At 43.8% G+C, this 25,512-nt stretch overlaps 1 protein-coding gene across 17 annotated transcripts in view; it reads left to right on the top strand.

The window, feature by feature from the left end:
• The first annotated feature begins 134 nt into the window (after window positions 1–134).
• ATP2C2 (ATPase secretory pathway Ca2+ transporting 2) overlaps window positions 135–25,512 on the top strand; it is a 29,940-nt gene continuing 4,562 nt past the window's right edge. For 2 of the 17 annotated variants that reach the window (XM_082063137.1, XM_082063138.1), the window contains exons 1-20: window positions 135–4,903; window positions 9,576–9,686; window positions 10,936–11,052; window positions 12,538–12,627; window positions 12,710–12,745; window positions 12,827–12,888; window positions 14,065–14,173; window positions 14,254–14,403; window positions 14,499–14,567; window positions 15,363–15,438; window positions 15,843–15,909; window positions 17,152–17,276; window positions 19,233–19,330; window positions 19,993–20,094; window positions 20,919–21,008; window positions 22,113–22,214; window positions 22,807–22,963; window positions 24,325–24,495; window positions 24,971–25,068; window positions 25,160–25,210. In XM_082063137.1, the coding sequence (XP_081919263.1) occupies window positions 4,220–4,903; window positions 9,576–9,686; window positions 10,936–11,052; window positions 12,538–12,627; window positions 12,710–12,745; window positions 12,827–12,888; window positions 14,065–14,173; window positions 14,254–14,403; window positions 14,499–14,567; window positions 15,363–15,438; window positions 15,843–15,909; window positions 17,152–17,276; window positions 19,233–19,330; window positions 19,993–20,094; window positions 20,919–21,008; window positions 22,113–22,214; window positions 22,807–22,963; window positions 24,325–24,495; window positions 24,971–25,068; window positions 25,160–25,210 (2,565 nt within the window). In that variant the 5' untranslated portion in view covers window positions 135–4,219. Of the gene's footprint in view, window positions 4,904–8,542; window positions 8,657–9,575; window positions 9,687–10,935; window positions 11,053–11,729; window positions 12,310–12,343; window positions 12,393–12,537; window positions 12,628–12,709; window positions 12,746–12,826; window positions 12,889–14,064; window positions 14,174–14,253; window positions 14,404–14,498; window positions 14,568–15,362; window positions 15,439–15,842; window positions 15,910–17,151; window positions 17,277–19,232; window positions 19,331–19,992; window positions 20,095–20,918; window positions 21,009–22,112; window positions 22,215–22,806; window positions 22,964–24,324; window positions 24,496–24,970; window positions 25,069–25,159; window positions 25,211–25,512 lie in introns of those variants that run through there. The other 15 variants (XM_082063153.1, XM_082063152.1, XM_082063151.1 and 12 more) reach the window with 15 other exon arrangements.

The following is a 25,512-nucleotide window of genomic DNA, read 5'->3' as shown; positions in this document are numbered from 1 at the left end:
TTTCGGTTGTGTGTTTTTGACATACGCTTGGCTTCAAATTGTGAAAAACAGGACAAATCTTTTTAATTTTAGTTGTCAGGAGAGCTTGGAAAACATAGGCGCAGGGAGGCAAAAGTCAGACACCAAAACACATCTGCCACCAGTGTCCACTTTCAGAGGGGCCACCTTTGTGGGTCAGATGCTTGCTCAGTTCGTGACACCTTCATTTCTGTTGCCTAAAGAGGAGCAGATGGACAGTGCTGTAAAGAGGATAGTGATGGTGACCTGAGTAGAAGGTAACCCTTCTATTTGACCAGGCATTTTCCCTGTTGATTCAGAGCTGGTTTTTGCTGCTGGTTGAGTGGTTTCAGCTGCCAGCTCAGGTGGTTTGTGCTGCACATGATGCTGCTCAGGTGGTTTTGCAGGAGGCCAAGGCTTGTGCAAAAGGTGGACAAATAAAGCAAGTCAGAGGCCAGCGTTGGGCTATGTCCACTGCAGGATACTGGAGCTGGAAGAAGAGCCTGGTGCTGAGAGATTGGGCTGCTGAGCACCACATTTCCAGGAACAGATCAGATTTCACCATCCCACCAGCTCCACCCACATTGGCCTTGCTCTACCTGCTTGTCACGAGTGGGCAGGAGTCCGTCTGCTTCGTTTCTCTTCTGCCTTGGAACCACAACAGAGGAGTCGCAGAGAGAGACACTGCCTGTAATTTGGCCAAGGAGACGACAGCAGGGGGGTTTGTTGCTTTGGAAGGGTTTTCTCTGGGGTATGACACCAGCAAGCACTGGGTGCCAGGGTAGCCCTTCAGTCTAACGGTGAAGTGGTGAAGTTATCCTTGGCATCTCTTGAACTTCTCATCTGGCCTGTTTGGATGGGGAGATTATGGGATGTGTATACATAACTCGTCCCTCCTGCTGTGAAGTGGCAGGTGGACCAAGTACCTTGGCTTTCAAGAGAAGGATCTGTTTGGTGAACACCACAAAATTATGTTTTGATTTCAAGTTGTTTCCATGTTAACACAATCAAATATAGTTTCTGCTGATGGAGCTGGCTAACTTTTTTTTGTGGAAAAAAGCATTGTGTGAGCTAAGGCATCATATGCAGGTGACACTGAAATATTATCAGTGCATCCACGACCTGGAACCAACAGATGGACAAACGGAACAGATCTTCAAGAAGTCAGGGGGCTGCATTAAAACCACAGCCTGCATCTCTAGGTCAGCAATCTGCAGAAGTTGTAAAGGTAAGAATAATAATTAAAAAAACAAAGCTGTGATTTTGGGCATGCCTAGTTCAGAGCTTCATTAAGCTTTATGGTGCAGAAGTATTTTGGTCGCCTTCAGGAAGCTGTTCCTTAGTTCCATGAGCACTGAAGAAACCCACAAGACTGAGACAATCCATTGAAGAGTCTTTGGAGACTGACAGTGTCTCTTTGCCCACTGAGAGCAGGGATTTGTACATGCAGGGGGTCGTTACTTCTCCCACCTCACATGACCTATGCAGACTGGATTGTTCTCTGGAGCTGTTGTCAGGGGAACACTGGTTGTCTGTCCATGGCAAAAGGATTTACAGCACCATTGAGTGTCCTTTAAAGATGAATAAAAAAGCCATATTTTGCTGGTGAGTCTACAGAGGTAAGTCCTATTTCTTTCTATTATTTTCTCCTTCTTGTCACCTTTCTTTGTAGGCAAAGTAGCGAGAACCATGGGACATCTGGTGACACACCTAGGGACAGACCTAAGGATTTTACCTGCCCTTTACCTGTAGCATTGACAAGACAAACTGTGGCCCATATCTTTGTTCTTTGCTTTTATAACCAGTAGCGGAGGATGTTCCGTCCAGGGGCCTGCGAAAAACCTGACCTGAAAGCAGAGTATTTGGATTTTTGGATAGCAGCAAATTCACTAAATTCTACCCATGCACCAGAGGTTTTTTCCCTCAAGGTGGCACAAGAGGAACAAAAGTGTGACAAGCCCTGGTTGTGGTGAGGGAAGCAGGTGAAGGAGCTGTGAGTGCTTTGCTGTATTCATCTTCATAGGAGCTATTTTCTAGTAAAAAAAAAATAGTTTCCCAAATAACTTACTTAAAACTGGAGTCTGATCCTGAGCTTTATTAGCCAATTAAATAGGAAATACTATAAAGGTACCATAATTGGGCTGTGTGTTATGTTTTTATAGCATGAAAATTATGTCTTATACCAGAATGTAGAAATATAACTTGTATTACTGTTGTTTTCTTTACATTATAGCCTTAATTCAGTTTATTCCCAGCATTTTCTGAGCCATGAGATTGCAATATACTTGAATTTTCCATTATATTTCTTAACAGGCAGAAATAAAAAGCAGCAAGAAAATTAAACTTCAGTCCATTCAGCAGTTTTGCAGAATGTGTGGCGAATAGTCAGCAACAACTGTGTTTTCTTTCTGCATTTATTCAATTTCATTGATGCTCAAATGTAATTTCACGTTACAGGACTGAATGGACAGGAAGATGACAGACAGGGGCCACGGTCCTGAGCCCCAGCAAGACTGTTTCTCCCGAGCTGTAGGTCTGCTGGATAATGAACCACAACACACCAATTACTGTGGTGCATTACTATGCTCATCAACCCCTATTTATCCCTTTCTATGTCTTGTTTGTCTTGGTATTTTTATCGTACCCCTCACTGAGCCCTAACTAAGGCTGGGAGGGAGTCCCTCCACCTCAGCCCAGGATGTGGCATCTTGGCCTGTCTCCACACCACGTAGATTCTGGATTTTGCCCTTCTCCAGGTTGTGTACACAGCGTGTACACGCGTTTCCACAAGCAGTGGCTTTGTGCCAAGAGGAAGAAGTTAAATTAAGAATCCGTCAGCGAGAGCCTATTGCTCAATTAGCCGGATTGTCAGTGGCACTTGGCTAACGAGAGCCGCGCTGGGGACTGCGTGTACATCCACATTGCAGACACTAGAGCCTCAGAAGGATGCCTGGGCTCCTGGCTGGCAGCATCTCCCCTTGGTGAGGTTGTGGGATGAGAAAAACAGCAACAAAACCGAATAAATTATTTTCCTGCCTACCTAGAGAGGGGGAAGATGTTTTTCACCACTTTTCTATCAGAGACATGAACAACGATTCAGCACAATCCCAAGGCTGTGACTGTTAGGAACATGCTCAGGTGAACAGAGGAATGTGTTTCCCTGTCAGGCAGCGCCTGCTTTGCTGGATCAGGATGTGGCAGAGCCAGCTGGCCATGCTCCATGTCCTTACAACAGCATGTGTGAGCTCGGAGGTGTTTTACCACGTAATTCCCATACGTTTCGATAAGGTGTAAATCCCTGTATACCTCTTGGAGCCTGGGCTGCCTTTGAGCCCTGGCTAAGCCCCTTATTTAAACCCTGGTCAGGGCCTGGATGGGAGCTGCCTGGAAAGCAGTGCCCAGCATCACCCCTGGCTGTTTTCCCAGGGGAAGGAGGGATGTTGCAGTGATGCAGGAACTTCCTTCATCTGCCTGACACATCCAGTTCGGGTCATTAAGAAAGCATTTCTCAATCAGGAGCTGAGGGAGTTAAGAAGCTCCAGCTGTGTTTTACGAGAACTCGGCTCCTTGCAGGGTATTTCCCAATCGCTCTGTTTTCTCCTCAGTCTGGAAAGAAGCCGTCCCTCTCCACCGCTCCAGTGGGATACAGGGTGTTACCTGTAGCCACATGGTGCTGCTGGGGTGTCCCATGGGGCTCCTCACCTTTTGCTAGAGCTGGTAGGACCTGGGAGATGCGAACAGGCGACACTGAAGTGTTCCATGGGAAAACACCAGTTTGATGGAAGTTGGCCAGATTTTGGCTACCGTGGGCTGTGAGGTGAGAATCTGGGGTCTTGGCCCCATCATAGCCCAGGTGTCACCACCGCCACTGTTCCAGAGCTCTGAAGTTGGCACCTGGATGTCCTAGGAGAAAACTATTCTCCTGCAGAAAATTGCACATATGTTTTTCTCTGGCTGGGAATGACATTTATTTCCTCAATGCAATTTTTACTGTCAAAGGAGGATCTTAATCTCATAGTTTACACTTTAGCCACAATTTAAGCCTAAGTGGATCCTGTAGTCACAATGCCTGGAGGAGGAGGTGGTTGTCCTGGTAAGACCAGAGCACGGTGCTCCCTGACAGGTGGCTGTAAATCTTCAGAAAGGATGTGACTGGTTAACTTTAGCCATGTATTGAGATCCACCGTGAACAGCACTCCCCTCTAGCATTTTTTTTTAATAAATGAGTGTCGCAAATTCACACATCACACCTCTCCCTGATGTAAATACTTATAAATACCAGCGTTATGCTGACTGCAGCGTTTCTCAAGGAGGATTTCCCCAGCCTGGAAATTTACACACAGGCTGGGTAGTATGTGTAACCTGTCCTGCCTCGGCAGAACACCCTCCCCGAGCCTGCCCGAGATGTGGCACTCGCCGACGCTCCTCCCGCAATGAGTTTTTCAGAGGGTGGAGGAAAACAGAGCTGCGAAACCTCAACCTGCTCTACAGGTGCTGGCTGTGCACGCACGTAGGGGCCACCTCACTCATCCATCAGCCACGGCTGTACACAGGGACGGGCTTCCCTGCGTTTTGTGGGCGAAGCACCCACGTCGCTGCTCCAAGGGTGCACAGCCTCCCTCCTTCTGGCACCCGTGGCCAAAGGCGTGACTTGGCGGCAGGTAAACACTGCCTGCCCCTGCCTGCAACCTGCCTGCAACCACAGCCCCTGCTGCCCGGGGAATTTGAGCCAGCGCTGCCAGCAGCGGGTGGCACCGGCCCCGTCCTGGTGGCCCCCGGGGACACTTCCCATCCCTGCGCTGCGAAGATGGTAGAAGGAGGTTTCACCAAGCTCTTCCAGAAAAGGTCGTTTTTACGTTTGGCGCAGAAATATCAGCCCCTTGGAAGCAGCGAGCAGGAAGAGAAGGTGAGGATTGCCTGTGCCTCTTGCCTGGACCTGCTGAAATAGTTTGTGTAATTTGGGTTAAATTTGTCTGCTTTGTCCCACGGGTAACTTGATATTGCTGCTGCTGCTGCACTCTCCTCCCTCTGTGCAACAGGGGACGACATTAACGATGTTTACCAGGCAGCGGGGTGAGATGTTTCTATGCGATACTCCCAGGACGTATAGCTCAGGCCAAAGTCCCGGTGCGCCTAGGAGGTTCAAAATTAACAAAACTCGTAGCAAAGCGACTGTCATGCAGGCCATGGGTGCTGTGTGAGGCTTGCACAAAATGCAAATGCTGTCTCAGCAGAAGGGCTCACCCTTTAAAGAGCGAGGCTGACCCTGTCCTGGGGGTACCCACTATCACCAATGCCAGTCGCTTGCAGATGGGCTGTGATTCCTTGTCTGTCTGTCCTGTTGCTGCCATCATTACTGGTAATAAATGGTTGAGAAGAGCTTTAGCTCAGACCTGCAGACTCGACTTTGAAATAATGCTTTCTTTTGGTGAAAAATGCTGATGTATGAACATTGATTTTTTTCCCTTCCCTTTCCCTACCTCTCCTTGGTGCAAATGGAGTGGCCGTCGGTGGTTTAGGTGTCACATTTGCTATTCTCTTTGGGTTTTGCCACAAAACCTTCAGGTCTGGGATTATTTTATTATCATGTTTGCCCAGCACAGGAATTTCCGTTGCTCAAGCCCCATTTTTTAATCCCACACCACAGACTGGTTGGGTGCGCTCCCACATAAACCTGGTTTGTCTAATTCGTTCAGCCTGCAGGGTTAGCCCTTAGTCCCGTCCCAACAAGCACCATCCGCACACTTAGAAATATTCATGTTCTTTTCTGTGACTGTCTGACGAAGGTCTTTTCTCAGATGTCATTTCAGCTGATCCTCCCCTCTCGTCTGAGTCTCATCGTTCCAGTATGGGGGTTGTTCAGTGCTATGGAGAGAAAAAAACAAGATATTGAACTCTTACCCTGTGCACAATGCAGTGTGTCGTGGGATGCTGCTCTAGACTATTTAAACATAGCTCAAAATCCCAGGAAAGGAACATCTTTATGAGATTACAGCAAGTGTCTGTAATCTCACTTTGATGGGAAGCTGAGATTTCTAGTCATACAGAGGCAGGAGACCACTGGCCATTAGTCTGGTTTGTTCTTTGGCAATACCATTTCTGCTGTGCCAAATAAATAATGATACAAATTATGATACCAAATTTTCTTGAATTTTAGCTCTAGTCCATGCAGTGCAATACATTTGTAACAGGGCAGGGAAATGACCAGCTTTTTGTTGCAGGTGTAGAAAGTAGGCAGCAATGCAAAACGGCAACAGAAACATGGTAAATCAAGAACATATTCTCAGCTTACGGTTTAGGCTGGTAAATGACTCAGGATGGCATTTTGCTTCTTTATTTGAAAACAGAACACTTTCAGTCTTATAGATCTTAAATATTTTGGTCAAAGGGTTGTCCTGGGCCTTAATGGTGTGAGTGCATGTGATATGATGGAACTTGAGCCAGAATAAATACACAAATTGTGGACTGTGGAGGAAAAACCTGTGCTGGTATCTGCGAGGTGATGTCCAGCTCGCAGGCTCTGGCGATGGTGTTACCTGGAGAGGACAGAACACTGAACTCTCACATCAAAGCACAAGCGCAGCCTCTGTCTGGAGTTTGTCGTGTACAATTTCATCGCTTTTTCTACAGTGGCTCATTCAGAATCACAGGGGATTTTTGGGGTACTGATTTGAGGTTTATGAAAACCGTGTGTTTCCTGCAGCAATCTGAAGAACATCTAAAGATTTTTCTTCTGAGCATCCAAGCGTGTGTGTGTGTGTGTGTGTGTGTGTGTGTACTTGTGTGTCTGTGTGTGTTTGAAAGTGAAAAAAACCCCTGTACACTGTGTGGGTCATGTCTCCTTTTTCTTTGCGAAGGGCTTTTGAGAGAATGGTTCGATTTATTTCTTTTAGTAAGGATGAAGAATATACAAGAAGTGGGTTTCTGCTTAATGTTTTAAAGGGCTTCTTGTTAGACTAAATAAGCCAGCCCACTTTTGACCAGATCACGATACACTAGCTGGTTCAAAGTCACATAAGACAAGGGGAACAAAATATGCAAAACCTCAGTAAAGGCAGAAGGCGGGGGGAAATCCCGAGAACTGATCTTTTGAGTTGTTTGCCAGGGTATACAAAAAGGGCTATGTACTCTGCAGAAATGCCCACGCTTTCTTCTTTCCTGCATGGGCTGCTCAGAGCAACAATTGACAGGTTGTTTTGGGGCGAGGGATGCGGAGGCAGCGGCGCAGGTACCGGCAGCGCTGTGGTGCTGGGCCAGGCTGCTGTGCAACTCCCACCCACCAGCAGCTGCTTTTTACACCCTCCCCTATCTCCTGATCTTGCAAAGTAATAAATAAACTACTATTTTTATTTTCTTTTTTTAACTTCTCCTTGCCCTGCTGTATGGAATTGTGCACTCTCATGCTTGAGTTATACCTAAAGGACAAAGGTTAAAAATGTAAATGGATAAATGTTGATAGCCAACATCTGTTTTACAATGTGAATAGAGGAATAACACACAAAGAGAGGTTGGTTTATGAAGAGCTTTGCTCAGGAGACCACCTGGCGTCACAGAGTGGGATGTGTCTAGGGGTGAAGGGGCTCAGTACCGGCAGCATTTTGCAGAGGAGGGAGACAGGGCTCCAGTGATGCATTTCCAGCTTGTGCATTGCTGGAGCTGTTTATCTGGTAGGAAGAGCTGTGCCGTGTTCATCCAGGAGAAATCACTTCCAGGTGTAAGCTAATCAATGCAAATTAGCTGAACCCAATAAAGCTGTTCATTTCACGACAGCCCCTGGCTGTAAGGAGCACAGACCTGCCAGAATTTCTCTTGATCTGAAGCCGGTGCTGGCTGCGTACAGCTCTGCACATCTATAGGCTTTTGTCATTTGTTTCCTCCACGCCTTTTCAAAGGTAAATATTAGCAATAGAGCTGGGCCCTGGCTTCTTGGGAACTGTAGGTATGTTACCCTCATGCTCCAGTCTCTTCCTGCCCTCCTGCTCCTTTAATTAAAATTTAAACTCCTTTGAGGCAATGCTGTGCCTTGATACCTGTGTGTACCATTGGCAGTACAGAGGAGCCTGTAGAAACCTCATTAATCAAATCAGCTCAGTAATGAATGTAAGTCATGTTTCTATATGTGACAACCTGGTATTTCCTTCCCAGCAAGTCCTTCTGTCTCAGATGCATGAGTGGCTTTTGGTCTTGCAGGGCCTGGGAGTCAACAAAGTTATATGGAACTGATGAATTTGCACAAGTAGGATGCACAACCAGGAATAAATCATCAGTTTTAAATGTGGAAGGATATTTTTGTTCCTTCTAGGGACATCTGTTAAGGAAATGCTGAAATAAGGGTGCTTCTTGGTGCTAGTAGACCTCGAAACAGTGGAGAAATACTGCAGGTTCTTTGGGCAAAATGTGGTCACCAGCTGTAATGTACGAAAGTGGAAAAAGCCTTTCTATGGAGCAGGGCTTAGAGGTGCTCCTATCTCATCTGCTACGAGCTCTCCAGAAGCCACAAGACAGAAACCAATTCTGCCAAAGAGGTTTTCTGCATTTATCTCAGGCTTTAGATGGTAAAACACTGGCTGTTCCTAATAACCTCCTGAATATTCATAGAAGGGCTAATTCTCCAAATACCACTTCAGACACCTCTGAAGTCCTTGAAACCCTGGCTCAGGTGTTGCTATGAGCCAGACCTGAATGTTTCCCCCAGCAAACACCCCAGGGTGCTGGTAGCAGGGAGCTGGTGCCAAATTCCTTGCTGAGCAAGAGGTGACTGCAGGGCTGAGCTCTCCCAGGATCCCTCTCTTAATGAACATGCACTCTTGTGCTTTATGAATGAAAGCAAATGGGAACAGATTTTTCCTGTCCCTTGGGAAGGATGAGATTTCTGTCTCTGTACTTACCCTGCAATAGCAGCCACATCTCCTCCAACGTGTGCCTGGCTGAGGTTTCAGGTGATGCTGCTGCTCTGGAATGAGCATTCTGGAAAAGGAAATGAGGGATCTTGGAAGGAAGAGAGGTCGGGGTGCTGAGCCCCTGGGTGCTGGGAGCTCAGCACAGCCCTTGGGCTGCCTGGATGGGGCAGGAAGGGTTTGTCCTGCTCAGAGACATTTGCAGAGCCAGTGGTGGAAGAAAAAAGTCGTGGAGATGAGAGTAGACTTCTTCTTTCTCCCACTGGCTCAGAGATTTTTCTAGCTCACCTTTTTTTGTTCATTTTTTATGTCTCTAACAAGGGAAAAAAGGGCTCTCCTTACTTAGTGCAGTGGGCTCTGGGACACTGGCATGGAAAAATGCTCATCTCGGGCAGGGTACTGTACATAGCAGAGCCCGGCACACTTTCCTGACCACAGCAATGGTGTGTGCTTCTCTTTTTTGGTAATCCAGCTCCTAATAGCCTTTACTCCACTATAAGAATGTGCACCTGGCTTTGGGGCTGTAATAAGGATTAATTAGTGAATGGCTGTGATTTAGGAAGTGTTTCAGTGGACTGTGGCAAGGTGAGGGAATGGGATTAAGGGAAGCAGCAAAGAGATGCTGGAATGGTTTTATTAACTGTGCTCTCACCTAACAACTGCTTTATCTCATTTACTCAGACCCATGAGGAGTGTGAGCTGAAAATAATTGAGCAGGAGAAGGAGGTGACAGTTCTGCTCCCGAAGGACGCGTGTAAATGCCATAAAGAAGAATTGGCCAAAGCTTTGAACGTAAGGGGTTTTTATGGGTCTTTGTGACCATAGCAACACAGTCTGTGTAATCTGAGTGTGGGAAGAGGGTGAACTGGGTTTTGATTTCACATGCAAAGTCCTGGAGCACCCAGTTCCTCTGCCTTTCTGTGGGATGAATCCTCGCCTTGGCTGCGTCTGAGGCTCAGCTTTGGGCATTTGTGCTTTGCTTTGTCCCGGAGGAGGATTCCACCAAAGTCAGCTGCAGGTGAAAGAACTCGATTGTCCAGCCTGGAACCCACAGCCCTGGCAGGGCTCTGCACAGTTCATCCCCTCCAGTTATCAGCAGCTCCTATGAAAAGGTTGTGCAACTGCATACAGCGCTTTTCCCCTGCTTTTCATAACGGGTTTCATTTCAGAGGCAAAATTCATCACCTTTATGTGATGCGTTCTCAAAGGCTTGCTCACAGCTGGAATTGTTAGATATTAATTCACCTCGCTGTCCCTACCCCAAGCAAACAGCGGAGCTGTAGCCATTGTCCTGGCAGGGACGTTTGCAGTGACAGGGACATTTGTGGTGGAAGGACCAGTCTGCCCCAGTCCCACTCCAGCATCCTCACAGCCCCAGCCGGGATGCAGCTGAGGGATGGACGGATGCTGGGGGTCAAGAAGGAAACTCCAGTTACTGGGTCTGCACTGGAGTTTGCCCCTGGGAAAAGACACAACTGATGATATAACTCAAACTTAACCGCATGTTTGAAAAACAGATGAAAAAAAAGAAAGGCTGAGTCCCCACAACCAGGGAAAGCTATAATGCTTAATGATATTTTGGTGTCTGACCTTGCCATTTTTTTTTTAAATCCAGGCAAAACAGATCTTATCCCTTCTTCATTTGTTCCCTTTGAATTTTATCAGGCTATTCTTATTTATATTTTCTTTAACTGTACAGTGAAACCAGAAATCAATTGTTTACTATTTTACAATCCTAATTTGTTGTCTATTACATGGTTTCTCACTCGTGGAAACTTTTTAATTAACTCATGCTTACTTTATGGGTTTCTGTGATGGCTGGTGGTGACGTTTTATAGTTTAACAAAAATAAAAACCTAAACAGAAAAACAGTGGATAGAATTGTAGGTTTTTGTGGGGGGTGAAGGATGAACATCTTGCCCAGTCTACTTGCTGTTTTTTTAATATAGCTTTACCTTAAGAAGTTTTCTAAAGCTATTCTGTAATACGTAATATTTGCTTTGGTTGGTTTATTTATTTGTTTTATTTTATTTCCCTCTAGGTTGACTTACAAACTGGCCTCTCTGAGTTTTCTGTGCTACAGCGCAGGTTAAAACATGGATGGAACGAATTTTCAGTAGAGAATACAGAGCCGATATGGAAGAAATATCTAGACCAGGTAAGGATTTTTTCCACAGATTCTCATTTCCTGGCAAAAACCCCTGGCTGGCTTGGCCAAGCGTGTCTCTACATTGAAATATTCAGGGTTTCTAATTCCACAGATTCAGCCTTGGAACAAGTTTTGCCCGCGATACAGAAACTGCTCCCCTGGGAAATCCATTGTGAGATTGAGATTGTGGGGTCATTTAATGTAAAGATAGCACCTTAAAATAAAAAAAATAAACCTTTTTATCTCTACACAGCCCACAAATCAAAGGCCACAGATCAGTGACCTGATTTCTGCAGTGTATTTATTCCCTTTAGGGCAAGTGATAAACTCAGGAAAGCTTTGAGGAAAACCATTGGTAGCTGAAAGCCACTCTGATTTCAGTTACCCCACTGAAGAAAAAGTTTCTTCTTGCTTAGCTAGATCATGAAGATTTTAGTTGCTTTGAAATACCTTCTTCATATTTCATGTGTTATCTCTTTTTTTCCCCATGTGATCAATATTTTTTGCATACTTTGTAGTCATCACTAAATCTCTTCAAGGATTCTTTTATTCTTAATAAAAAGTGAGATCGTGCTTTTTTTTTTTTTTTTCTGTTCATCCTTAACAAGTGTTGGTTGGTTGGTTGTTTCCTACAGGGACACCAAACAAACTCCTTGGTGCATCTCTGATCCTTCCCCAACCTGTTGTTCTCTCTGGAAGAGCTGCTTGCCGTCCAACACCATTCACAGCCGTGCACCTGAGCACTGTCCCTCAGCAGACACTTGATGTGGTTTCTTCCAGCTGCTATTTTTGTAGAACACCCTCTTCAGCCCAGTCTTTCTAAAGAGAAACGAAGGGGACTTTCACCTTTGGCTTCAGCAGGGAATAAATTTAAACCTTGACTTTCCTACCCTGTATCACCGTGCTCTTTTTACCCAAAACAGGCAGGTGTGTCTTTGCCTGGCTTAATTCCTTTACATTGATTCCCACATTAGCTAAACAGAGCTTTACCTTTCCCAGGTAGGAGAAAAGTCCTTAAAATCTATGCTTAAAATAGAAAAAAGTGAGGATTTGACTCCTGTAGTGCTGGGTACAGCGCAGAGTTTAGCAGATTAATTAAAGGAAAGAAAGAAAAGAGGATTTCTGGTTTCAAATTCTAAAAAGACAATAAACTTTTTGTTTGTTCCCATTATGCCTCCAAGGAGCTTTCAGAGTCAGCCCTGCCCTGTGTGTCTGCCACAGCGAGACTTGCTTGTGCAAGCAGAGGGAAAGCTTGTGTCTCTTGGGGTGAGCCTCTGCCTCGTCCGTCTGTCCCCTGCTGCTGTCTGTCCCTTGTATGGGTGCAAGATCCAGCTTCAGCCCAACCTCAGGTGCTGCACCTGCTCTGTCACTAGCAAGGAGGGTCCCTGCAGCCAAACCTCATGTCTAATCCTTTCTGATGAGATCCAGGGCCATCTCAGCTTCAGCAACTCCATATTTAATTTGATACCGCAATTTGGTTTTATTTTTTTTCAGTTTAAAAATCCCCTCATTCTCTTGTTGCTGGCTTCTGCTTTGGTAAGCGTCATCACGAAAGAGTACGAGGACGCCGCGAGCATCGCCATGGTAGGTGGGACCTCTCCTGCACCCCAACCCTTCACTCTCAAAACCTGGGGTGCCCACATCTGTAACATCTCTTTGTCTGCAGGCCGTGCTCATCGTGGTCACCGTGGCCTTCATCCAGGTATGTCAACCTCAGCTCCCCAGCCAGGGCTGTCATGAGCTCTCGTGTAACTTGGATTTCTTCTCCTTTCTCATTTAAAAGGAATATCGCTCAGAAAAATCTCTGGAAGAACTTAACAAGCTGGTGCCCCCTGAGTGCAACTGGTGAGGCATGACTGCGGTGGTGGGTTATAGCAGGGTTTGGGTTATGAGGGCAGAGCCGATCAGCGAAATAAAATTATTAATGCTTCAGGTTGTCATGCACGTAATGGGTCTCTGGAGGGTCAGCACTGGACATGGATGCAGCTGTAAGTCACAGTGAAAGAGGATGAAATAACTCTGATTTTTAAAGTAGACACCCAGAGGAATTTAATAAATGCTGGGAGACAGTAGGGTCCCAGAAATGTCCAACTCCACACCGCACATAAGGGTCCCCACAGCTTCTTGTGTGTCACTGATCCCCGTGCAGGAAAAACCTTACCTGTGTATTTTTTCAGCTTTAAGGTAGTTTTGCACCTGAGAATTGGCACAAAACAGCTCATGAGGGAGGTTTCGTTGCCCATGCCTGCCTGTTGCTATATGTACAATCTGGGCACGGGCTCACCAGGTGTTTTGGTGCAGATCAGCCACAGTCACACCGATGCCCATGGAGCAGTTGTAGGGGGTATCAGATACAGCTGCCCTGACTGCTTTGATGTTTGCTATCAGTGCTTTAGATTATAGAAAACACTTTCCCTATTTATGTCTTTGCAAATCACTTTCATCATGGCCAACACAAATAAGCTGTGCGGCTCAGAGAAACCTTGCACTGCAAAATCAGCGTGGGCTTTTCTTCTGCTCCAAAGTTCACCCAGGCTTGGATTTTACAAATGCCACTGTTTGTTCTTCATTCATTTATTTATTATATGACACCATAAGCATCTAACCACTTGAAAGGCTGTACTTTTAATACAATATTAAAATGCCAGGGGTAATTCTAGCTTTAAAAAACACCTGCTTTTTAGGTTAAATAATCTGCATTTCATTATTTAAAGTGTGAGCCACAGAAAAAGGTCTCATCACCCCTAGCTACTATAGAATTACCGTTTATGTAATTCATTGCTGAAATGTAAGTCTTCCATAACTTGCCCAGCTGTTTATGAATTAAAGCTGAGTATGAAGTAAAACTGAGCCCAAAATTATCTCTCCTCATTGTTAAGAAGATTTTACATTCTTATTTACATTGTAAGCTCTTAGGGACAGGGCTCTTGCTTTCTTGCCAGTGACATTCCCAGGTCTGCAGAAGGAATAAAAACCTCACAGGCTGTTTTCCATTCTTCTTTTTCTGCTTGTCTCATGTAGCCTAAGGGAAGGAAAACTGCAGCATCTTCTAGCGCGAGAGCTTGTGCCTGGAGACATCATTCATCTGTCTGTTGGCGACAGGGTTCCTGCAGACCTCAGGCTCATAGAGGTAAATACGGCTACACATACAAGAACCTGTTTGAGAAATTTCTTGTCTTAATGATGCCAGGAATGCATCTTTTTAATTAGGTTACAGATCTGCTAGTGGATGAATCCAGTTTTACTGGAGAAGCTGAGCCTTGCAACAAGACTGACAGTGTATTGCTGGAAGCTGGAGACATCACCACACTGAGCAATGTTGTTTTCATGGGGACCCTGGTGCGATACGGGAAGGGAAAAGTGAGTCCTGTCAGCCTTGATCTTTTCCTCAATGTCAAGTACAGAATCTGTAGGGTTTTTTTCATCTTCCTCTGTCTTTTTTTCCATCTTTTCAGGGTGTAGTTATTGGGACAGGTGAAAATTCACAGTTTGGAGAGGTGTTCAAAATGATGCAAGCTGAAGAGGTAAAGAAATCTCTGTGTGTCTCTGGAAATGTTGGATGTTCTGGATGAAAGTTTGTGAGAAAGAGCAGTTCCAAGAGTTAATGCACTCACTTCATTTCTGTCTCTGCTGCAAAATCTCTGTGTGACTGAGGGAAACCAAGGTGCTGTATCCAAAAAAGAAGGTTATAAGCAGGATTTAGGCTTCCAAATTCAGACTCATGGTGCTCAGCTTGTGTCTAACTTGGTAGTCACCTAAACACAATGGTTTCTTCTTTCCCTTTCCCCCAATACTTTCCACTACATTTATAAAATTTTACTTCTATACATGCCAAAATTTCATGGGCCAGAGCTCTGAGCTAACACAAATAAGGGTCTAGAAACTAGTTAACTTTTGAGCCACTAACGCAAGAAATTGCAGAAAAGCAGAAGTAGAAATTTTTGGATAATGTATGTGCAAAATCTCTGGGACAGGGATGGGCATCCAGACTTTTTATCCCTGTCCCAGAGGATTTGCACACACATTATCCAGTCCTGGACTTGATCTCAAAGGTCCTTTCCAGATTTAGCCCTTGGTCTCTCTCTGTGCTGGCTCCCCAGCTGTAAATAAATAGAATTTGTCTCTTCTCACACTTTTTTGCCTGTCTTGTCTGTGCCCAACAGACCCCGGTGGGGATTTGGGGTGTGTAAACATGGGGGTATGTCAGGGACCACAGTAATGATAACCAGGACTGTGTGGGTCACTCATTCTGACCTGACCATCATCTTCTCATCTCGCGTAACAAGCAAAGAAAAACAGCTATTTTCTAATATTTCCAGACTCCCAAAACACCTCTCCAGAAGAGCATGGACAGACTGGGGAAGCAACTGACTCTTTTCTCCTTTGGCATAATCGGTGAGTTGAACACCATGGCTGCCCAGGGCAGTGGTGGAGTCACCATCCCTGGAGATGTTTAAAAGACATGTAGATGAGGTTCTTGGGGACACAGTTTAGAGGTGGACTTGACAGTGTTGGGTTAATGGTTGGACTGAATGATCTTAAAGGTCTTTTCCAAGCAAAATTATTCTATGATTCTATGCATGCATGGTCAGGTGGGAAAGCCCTCTGTGCTCCAGGGCCACTTTTTCAAAAGTACTGGTTGATGTGGGTTACCTGGACCGTGGGGGTGCAATCACAAACACCTCTGAAGGAAATATTTGGGGGCCTCATTGCATACTCAGTTCTCCAACAGCTGAAGCAGGTTAGAGGTTTATTAATTTCTTGAAGTTTTGTTTAATCAGATGGTTTTCCCCCACCAGGTTTAATAATGCTCATTGGCTGGTTACAAGGAAAGCATCTCCTCAGCATGTTCACAATTGGAGTTAGGTGAGGATTGGAGACCACCTTTCTCTTTGATTTCTAATGAAATGTGCCCCAGGGAATTCCCTGTTCATAACAATAGACATTTCACAAAAGAGAACTTAAGTAAAACCCTCATAAATGCATATTGATCTTGCACTGGTGAAATTAACATGAGCTTTACAACAGAGTACAGGAGGAAGAAAAAAGTTTGAGGGTTTATTCAGTTTTGGAAATTGGTATTTTGAAAATCTTCACTGACATTTCCATGTCACCCAGCTGTGAATGTCCTTTCCTATCTGTACTATGAATTTAGTGGCAATATAGTAATAGCAAATATTAGCCTTTGCTGTTCTTACTAGATTTACATCTAAAGATAGGAATGCACATTTTCTGTGGTGTAAAAAGCATGCACAACCTCTTAATCAAACATAATAAACCATGTGGGTTTAGTGGTACCTATAAAACCTATTGCTTTGTGTTGTCATGGCTCTAAAATAAATCATTTCTTATTTAAAGAAGAAAAATAAAAGAAAATGAGTTTTCTATGGAAATGAAAATAAAACCACAGCTGAGGAGATAACAGAGAAGTCATACTGCCTCGGTGCCCACCCTCCTGTCTCCTGGGGTGATGTAGTGGCAAAGAAAAGTGGTTAAGTCTGAGTTTTGGAGAGTAGCCTGTGGTTTAGAATGTCCTTCTTGGTTTCTTTTTGCACATTCCTAGAAGTGTTCAGAGTTACCCAAGGAAGAACTAAGAGACAGATACAGACTGTGTCTGGATTTTTCTACCATGTCAGGTGTTGCAGGTTTTGATGTTGCTCTGATTTGGTGTGTGCAGCATGGGGACCTCTGGGGAGCCGATTCTGTCCCGCTGTAGTTTGTACCCACATGTAAGAGAGAAGATGAAGGGCTGGGTGTGAGATGTGATGTCAAGAAATATTCAAGTTCCATCCTCAGATGGTTAAATAAATGAAATGAAATCCAACTCCTAATCCTTACTTAGCCAGAAATTAATGCTCTTTGGCCATGCAAAGAAGGAAAGTAATTGCTCTGTCAAAATCATCCAGAAAAAGGTTGGAGGATTGGATGACTCCTGCTTTTGTATTTATACTGTGCCAGGACTTCCAGTGATTAGCACTGCACACTAATACACAGATACGCACGTATAAACAGGAAAACTGCCCCCATGGAAACAACCCTTGGGCACGTTTTGGTCGGTCCCTGTGTTTTGAGCTCTGTGGTGATGCTGTTGTGTCTCTGCCGTCCCAGCCTGGCGGTGGCCGCCATCCCAGAGGGCCTTCCCATCGTGGTCACCGTGACGCTGGTGCTGGGCGTTCTCCGGATGGCCAAGAAGAGGGTGATTGTGAAGAAGCTGCCCATAGTAGAAACCTTGGGTAAGGCTGCAAAGGGGCCACACAGCCAGGCTTCAAAATCTGAATGGAATAGCAATGGGCTGGCAGAGTGAGCCTTGCTCTGACTAAAAAAAAAAAAAAATTATTTGGAATATGCTTACTGGGTCAGAGCAACCCACTCACACTTAAATACATTTTCTACCCTGTGTTTCTCACCCTTTTCTCTTATTTTACTGCTATTAACACAGGCAGGAAACAGGAATGGTGTGACCCAACCCATGGCACAGGCCCATGGGGAGCAGGGTCCCTCTGCAGACATGCATGTCCTTGTTGGGTTGAAGGGCTTGGGTTTTCCTTCCTCCCCATTCTGTGGGACCATCCTGCAGATCCATCCTATCCAGTTCTTCAGTATCTGCCTAAAACACCATGCAGCCCCTCAAGTTGAGCCTGGTGTCATAAACTAAACCATTTGTCTGTCTGCAACTCGTGTGGCCATCTCCCAAATATCTAAAGAATGATGGAAAACAGGGACAGAGAGGACCTTGAGGAGGTGTCCAGCCCATCCTCGCATCTGCAGGGCAGAATGAACCATAATGAAATTATTCTTCCACCTTCTCTTTTCTTCAAGTTTGCCCTTGTCCTGAGGTCATTCTAACCCAGGCTTTGCTACTCTGACCTTGGTCAGTATGGCCATTGTATAGAGAAGACGTTGTGCATTTAGTACCACTCATTAAAAAATACATTTAATGCCAAGCCTGGCCCATGCAGTTGCACAAATCTGCTGCACAGCCAGATCCTTCAGCTAAAATCCAACTTCCTTGGAAATGCTGCTATTGTTTGAACCGCCCTTGTTTGTTCTGTGGTTAAGGAATCTTATCACCTGTATTTTATTGTATTTGCTGTGACCCAGAACATCTGAAAAAGCCTTATCTCATGAAGAATTTCATTCTGGTAGGGCTGTGCCCAAATAGGCGTAACTGCCAGATGCCCGAGGACTCTGCAAAACAGTCTAAGCACAGCAAAACCTGTTCTCTCCCACGCATTAAATGTGCCATGTCTGTAAAACTTCTGAAAAGGAAGAAAATAATCCTTCTTTTTTTATCTGATTCTTTCATTGTAAATAACTAAAAAATATTGAAGGTGATAGCTTTGCTCTGTGCGAATCCTTCAAAACTGTAATTAATTTAATTGCAGCCCAATCTGCTTTATTGGCTCCAGGCTTTTGTCTGGTGATCATCATGCTGACAGCATCTGTGCCCAAGCTGTGTGGTCATCTCCAGAGCCAGGGAAGATATTCAAATATGGAAGGAGTCTTTTTTGCATTAAAGTCATTTTTCCCCTTTTTGGGAGTGGAAACCACCCTGAATATGGTGACTCTGCCAATTCACCCCTTTGCTGTATTGTGGTGTAAATGGGCCCTGGAAGAAATGTCCTTTACTGAAGCAGAATTGTCACAGAGAAGAGCACAAGTGGGGCCGCTCCTCCTGCAGTTTTTTTTAAGGTTTTTTTAATAAGTCTTTAACACATCTACACTCGCAATTCCTCGGCAGGGCTGTTATTCCTGATATAGAGAGGCAAAGGGTTAAATGGCCCATCTGAGGAAGCATGTGACAGAGTGAGAATTTGATATGTCTTTTCAGAATACAACAGCTGTTCTGTTGTGTGATATTGCAGCTGGGAAACATTGATTGACTCCCAGGAGATCAGTACCTTCTCTGACTGCCCACCATATGATGCTCCACACAATATGGCCCTCTCCAGATGTTTCCTACCACATCTCACATCCAAATTATGTGCACAATACCCTGATGTGCACTCAAACCCTTTCCTTACAAGGCCCTGTTAGGAAACGCATCCATTTCTCAGTATTTTCTCCCTTTTCTCACTGGTGCAGTTCGAGTAACATTAGGAAAACACTTTCTCCCTCTTCTGGGGCCCTGAAGCTCGTTGTTCAGTTGCATTATTTATTAGTTCTGATTAAAAACTTTTCTGCATCAGGTTGCTGCAATGTCATCTGCTCAGATAAGACGGGGACTCTGACAGCCAACGAGATGACGGTGACTCGGCTCGTGACCTCGGATGGGTTCCAGGCAGAGGTATGGCTGAGGCCATAATGCGGACTTTCCTGTTCCAGCTCAGCAAGGCCAATTTGGTTTTAGTTCATCGAGGTCCAAACGAGGGCTGCTGAGCCAGTCCCAAAACAAGCAGTTTCTTGCACATCACCAGTTCCATTAAAGAGACTTTTGAGGTGCTGGAAACAGGTAGAGGTGGGGCTGAGTGTACAAAAGCTGCTCAGATGCCATAAACAAAGATGTTCATTGACATCATCTGCTGTTCTCTGCAAACATTGTGGATGCTGATCCGCTTGGTTCGTTTACTTGTGTGCAAAGTGGGTGTAGAATGCGAGCATGCAAAATGTAGGGCAGTGGAGACACAGCCAGTCATCAGCAGGGTAAAACCAGTGACCCCACTGCTACCAAAGGGCTGTATCTCTTGACTGAGCTGCGAGAGGTTTCTGAACTCAGGACGGACAAGTTCTTTATAAGACAAGCTGATTCTATTTGTTCCTATACAGCTATTGTAATATAAACTTTCATTATCTGCAGCCTTTCCTATAAGAATTGTTTTGAGCTGGAAAGAATAATCCCAGTGTGACTTCAAAATCAGAACTTTGCCCAAGTGCAGCCCATAGTATACAGATGCAATATAGTCCTGCTGGCACTGGGAAATTTGCTTTTTCTGTCTCTCCCTTCCTCAGGTCAGTGGGGTGGGCTACAATGGAAATGGAAATGTTTATCTTCTGCCATCAAAGGAGATTCTTAAAGAATTTTCCAATGTCTCAGTTGGGAAACTAGTAGAGGTACGTATAAATTATGAACCAACTTTTCTTAGTTACATTCAGTTTTCATTTGCACAGATCACTTTGGGTAATGACTGTGGAAAAAACAGCCACTTTTGTAACTCTACAATGAACTGTCTTGTTTAAGAATTCTGGTGGAAATCTCTGAGTAATTGCGATATAATACCTGAAGCTTATGGGTGAAAGGCAGCAATCATAACACATGTAGGGAGAGACCAGAGGCAGAAGCTTAAAGTGTCAGTGACATTTTGGATAAAAAGACAGTTCTGGCAGAGGAGAGATCAATTAATTTTACCACATTAAGGTGTTTAATGTGGACAGATTGTAGGCTTTTGCTAGCTACATAGTCAATTTATAAATGTCCTATGATGGTCTCTGGGTTTCATGTTAGCATTAAATAAAATCTTGCGCATTTAACTGTAAGCTAAAGTGGAGTCTTTGGGTAGTGAAATGATCTAAGCTGGAATCTCAAATGAAGATGAAGTCTGATTTCATCCACAGTGCTTGTTAGCAGCAGTAGTAGGAGAGATTAAGTTTTCATTTTCATGATTAATCAAGCTTGTTAGATATATGTAAGCTTTTGCTGTATGTTAATTTATCCAAAACATAATATTTTAACAAAATATTATTGTATCATATGTATTAAGGGGGTTTAGAAAGCATGAGGACTGATCTCAAGAGATGCTGCTATGGGGAATAGCACATCTCTTGGGATGTGACTGCTTTCATCCTCCAATATTCCATTATTTCATTTAAAGAGATGGAAAAACTATTAAATTAGTTATGAAAAAAAATAAACCATGTAAATATGTCCCTTTCTCTAGGCTGGTTGTGTAGTCAATAATGCCATTATCAGGAAAAACAGCGTGATGGGTCAGCCCACAGAAGGAGCTCTCATTGCCCTTGCGATGAAGGTAAGATTGTTAAGATTTAAAAGTTTCCAGAAATCAAAAAAGAAGAAGAAGAAGAGCTGGAATTGTTAGGTCTGACAGCAGTGATCAGACATCTTTAAAGTCCCCAGACTGGTTTAAATCTTGTCTTTTCTCCCTAAGGTCATAGGTGTGCACCTCTACCATGCAAACCTCTTGTCATGGACAAACACCTTCCCTGAGCTTCTGTGCTAACAGCAATAATTGTTTTGTTAGGCCAATTTCCTCAAATATGCTACATAATGGATTTATTTTGGGCTCGCACTGGACTGCCCTTTTCATATTTTCTGCACATGTCAATTAAGAGTTCAGGAGGAAGACAAAGAGTGAAAAATGAGCAAAACTAGGCCATACTAGAAAGCATGGCAGAGGGTCATTCTCAATTTGGGTCATCTCCTAGCCTTTGCTTTTTTTCTAGTCACGATTATGTAAACCAAGATGTTTTTATGAGCATTGCAATCATGCTTACAGGCAGAAGGCTGTAAAATGCCTCAAGGTATCATCTAATCGATGTTACGCAGCCTGGTCCATGGACCTCAGGTGGGCTGTAAAGCACAGAAGGTGCCTGATTAAATGATGAACCTGCAAACATCTGTGCTTACCTCTTATTTGTAAAGCTTGTAACTATAACAGTGAAATCATGTGGTTTCGGGTTTTTTTGGTAAAACAGTGACATTTTACTTCCCCAATTTTCCAAGTTGGGTGGCTGGGAAATAAGTAACGTGGGGGAGCCTGAGCTTGGGCGGCAATAAATCTGCTCTGCCCATTGCTTGGCTGTAAGTTTAAGGGAAGGACCCGAACATCCTTCAACCCAAAGCCCCTGAGACAACAGTGCAGCTCCCAAGTTCTTGCAAAGTCAACAGGGATCAAGCATCAAAATCCAGTTTAATTTATCCCATATCAGGCACCAAAAGGAAAAGATGGATTTGAAGTATGAGTTTCACTCTCCCCCTGTTTTCTCTTGAGCTCTGTGGTATGTGACTGCCTGGAATAACACAGTCAACAGTCAATGTTTGTAATATGGAAAGTATATACAAGCTTTGGCATTGTTGGGCATGACAGTGCTCTTTTTCTTTTACCTTGCTTTAGATGGAATTAGCTGACATAAAAGATATTTATGTAAGAAAGAAGGAAATTCCGTTTAGCTCTGAACAAAAGTGGATGGCTGTGAAATGCACGCTGAAAAACCAGGTAAAGCAAACAGTGGTGTTGGCTGGTTTCATGTTTCTAATTATGCTCCTCAACAATGGACATGGAACGGTATCTCTTTAGCAAATAATGTTTTCAGAAGTTAACTATGTCAGGAGAAAACTGAACAAACCTCAAAATTCCCAACTTGGGTGTAATTTTAGCTTGTAAAGCTGTGTTTAAACAGGAGAAGATAATACTTTTTGTGTAGTGGTCTGAGCAGGAAAACAAAAGCCTTTCAGAGGTAATTGACAGGGGAAGAAAGATATGATGTCTGGAAGAAAATGTTGGCCATTTTTCCCGTAGTGGTTAAGGAGCTCATTTTAGCTGATATTGTACTTCCATTTAAAAGCTCACCAACATTTTCATTACCATTCTGCCTGAGACAGCTGAACAAGAAAAACGGCAAGAGCAAAAATATCACATCTGATAAATAATACATGCACCTGGGCATTTTACAAACCAGGTAAAAGAGCAAACAAAAGATCTTTTTTACCTAAGATGTAAAGCCTTATGCATTATCAGTATTTTTAAAATGTCCTCTTTTTTTTTTTTTTTTTTGTTTGATAAAGTATGTTATCTCCTTACTTTAAAGGACCAGGAAGATATTTACTTTATGAAAGGAGCATTTGAAGAAGTTCTCCAATATTGCACTCTGTATAACAGTGGTGGCATCTCATTATTGCTCACACCCCAGCAGAAAGCCTTCTACCAGCAGGAGGAAAAACGAATGGGCTCCTCGGGTCTACGTGGTCAGTCATTACTCTCTGTGTCCCTTAAGCTTAAGCCCTAACGCTTTCCTTATCTGTTTTGGTTAGGATGGACAGTGCCTCGGTCCTTAGCATCACTTGTGTGATCTCTTCATAATACTTATGAGAGTTTGCCAAGGGCCATGTCTTTGGTCTGCTGGCTGCTTGCTTTCTGCTAATCTTTTTTTTTTTTTTCTGGGTTTAAATAAGTGAGATTGAAAGGAGCACTGGAAATGGTGAATGTTTTTCTTGCAGGAAGCGTTGCGATTGCCTGGGATATGGTCTGAGTGTTGCATGGAAAAGTTTTGTGCAGAACCCAATCCAAGGGTTCTTAGCTGCTCTGCCAAGTTTTGCTTTTGGAGAAGTTGTTTCAAGGGCAATGAAAGGGAAGTTTGAAAGGGATTCAGAACATGGATTTGGGCACTGAGATTTTTATTTGAAGTTTGGTTCAATTCTTTATTAGGACCAGGTCTAACGATCTCCTTTTGATCCTGACTGCATGTCAGTGCACAGCCCACGCAAGTGTTTATATGCATGTCGTTTCCTTCATCGCTCAAACATCCTTTCAGAAATGTCTGACTTTCACGCAATAACAAAGACACCATCTCCTCTGCATGTTCCCAGGTTGTATGGAGATGAGAACAAGTTTTGGCAGCCAGGTCTGGAAGATGGTATAGTTAACATACATATTCTCCAGCCCTCTGTCTTGCGGTTGGTAATTCATGCACAGAGCTTGCTTTACCATATCTGAATCATCTGTTGCTGTGAATGGCAAATTAGCACTCTGAAAAAAAGTGATTAGTCCAGGCAGCTGCTGCGACCTTGTGATTTAATCATCAAAGCAACACTGACAGGAAGCCCTGGCAAAATATCCCCAAGTGATTTAAGAACGATTGAATTCTATGGTTAGGCACCAAGAACAGAGACAAAACGTTCAGAGTCTATGGAAGTTTCATTGGCTGAATTTACATTTCACATTTTTAGATTTTTTAAAAAGTTGTAAGTTGTTACAGAAGCGCTATTGTTTAACATAGTAGTTTAACAGTGTCTAACATTGCTCTGTACCAGTTTAATCCACCTACATTTAGGAAAGACTCGGTAGGCAGCTTTAAATTAGAAAGAGATAAACCCTAAGAGAAATGTGTGAAACAGAAATGCTCTGATTTAGATAAACTGGTATTATCTGAGTGGACCAAACTTTTGTGTCTATACAAGATCTGAATATAATGACTAATGATCTGCTTTAAGTGACTTTTTCTGCTGAAAAAATGCAACTTAATATCTCCTCTAAATGTTCATTTTAATGTATGGAAACGCATTATTAATAATTTAGTCTTGTCTTCTTTTTTCCCCTCTGTTTCTAGTACTTGCTTTGGCTTCAGGTCCAGAACTTGGCAAACTAACATTTTTAGGTCTGGTTGGAATAATTGATCCCCCAAGGGCAGGAGTGAGAGAAGCTGTTCAAGTCCTTTTTGAATCTGGCGTATCGGTGAAGATGATCACTGGAGATGCCCTGGAAACTGCTGTGGCCATAGGTAGCAAACTTCACTTCTTTCCTGTGGGTCTATATTATGTCTGTCAGATCAGTCAAATGTTATGTCACCTAATAATCAACTTTATCATTCTTTTTGTGTGTGCAATAGAGGTTTTAAATGCCACTGAGTTCTTGCTTTTCCATTGAAACAAACCATGTTAGATGCAGTAATAGAGCAGCTATGACCTATGGGCCAAATTCCAGTAACTTAATTCCATTATTTTAATGCCAGAAATGGCAAAATCTCAGTGTAAGATCCTTACATGAGACAGATGGCATTGTTTGGTTTATAGACTCCACTGATATTTGGAGTGGGAGTATCTCTGCTTTTTGCGCTGGGTGCCCTGTCAGATGCTCCAGGTTCAGACATATTTCCCAGTAAATTCTTTAATTGCCACCTCTGTTCTTTTGAGTCAGGAAATAGTTGTTTTTTTCCAAAGCTGACGGGCAGATCTCATTTGGGCTTTCCTTTGCAGGACAGAATATTGGTCTCTGCAATGGGAAGCTGAAAGCCATGTCTGGGGAAGAGCTGGACCAATTGCCAGAGGCAGAGCTATCGTCCACTGTCAAAAATGTAATGGTTTTGATTACAAAAACAAGGCCTATTTCCAGTAGCATCCTTCTAATACAAGGTTGTATATATATTTCTTTTTATTATTTTTCAGGTTTCCATTTTCTTCAGAACAAGTCCAAAGCACAAACTGAAAATCATAAAGGTACCAAGAGCCTCTCAAATCCATTGTATGCCTCACAAAAACAAGATATAAGGGGAGGGGTGGGTGCTCAGTCCCCTAGACCACCTGGCCTTCCAAGGCAGGATCAGGTCAAACTAAAGGACTGTAAAACCCAAACTAGAACATTGGCACTATTTACACTGAAGGTATTAGCATTTCTCTTGCAGATCTGGCCTGGGTCATTTGGAAGACACTAGTGAGGTATTGGCAAGAGTAAGATCAGGAGAATGATTTCTGAGGACTTTACTCCCCTCTTCTAACTCCTGCTGGAGTTGTGAGATTTC

The sequence above is a fragment of the Streptopelia decaocto genome (assembly GCF_964273445.1).
Source record: "Streptopelia decaocto genome assembly, chromosome: 11".
In the NCBI taxonomy this organism is placed as follows: Eukaryota; Metazoa; Chordata; class Aves; order Columbiformes; family Columbidae; genus Streptopelia; species Streptopelia decaocto.
The sequence above is the reverse complement of the archived record's forward strand: the minus strand, read 5'-3'. Positions and strand labels throughout refer to the sequence as shown.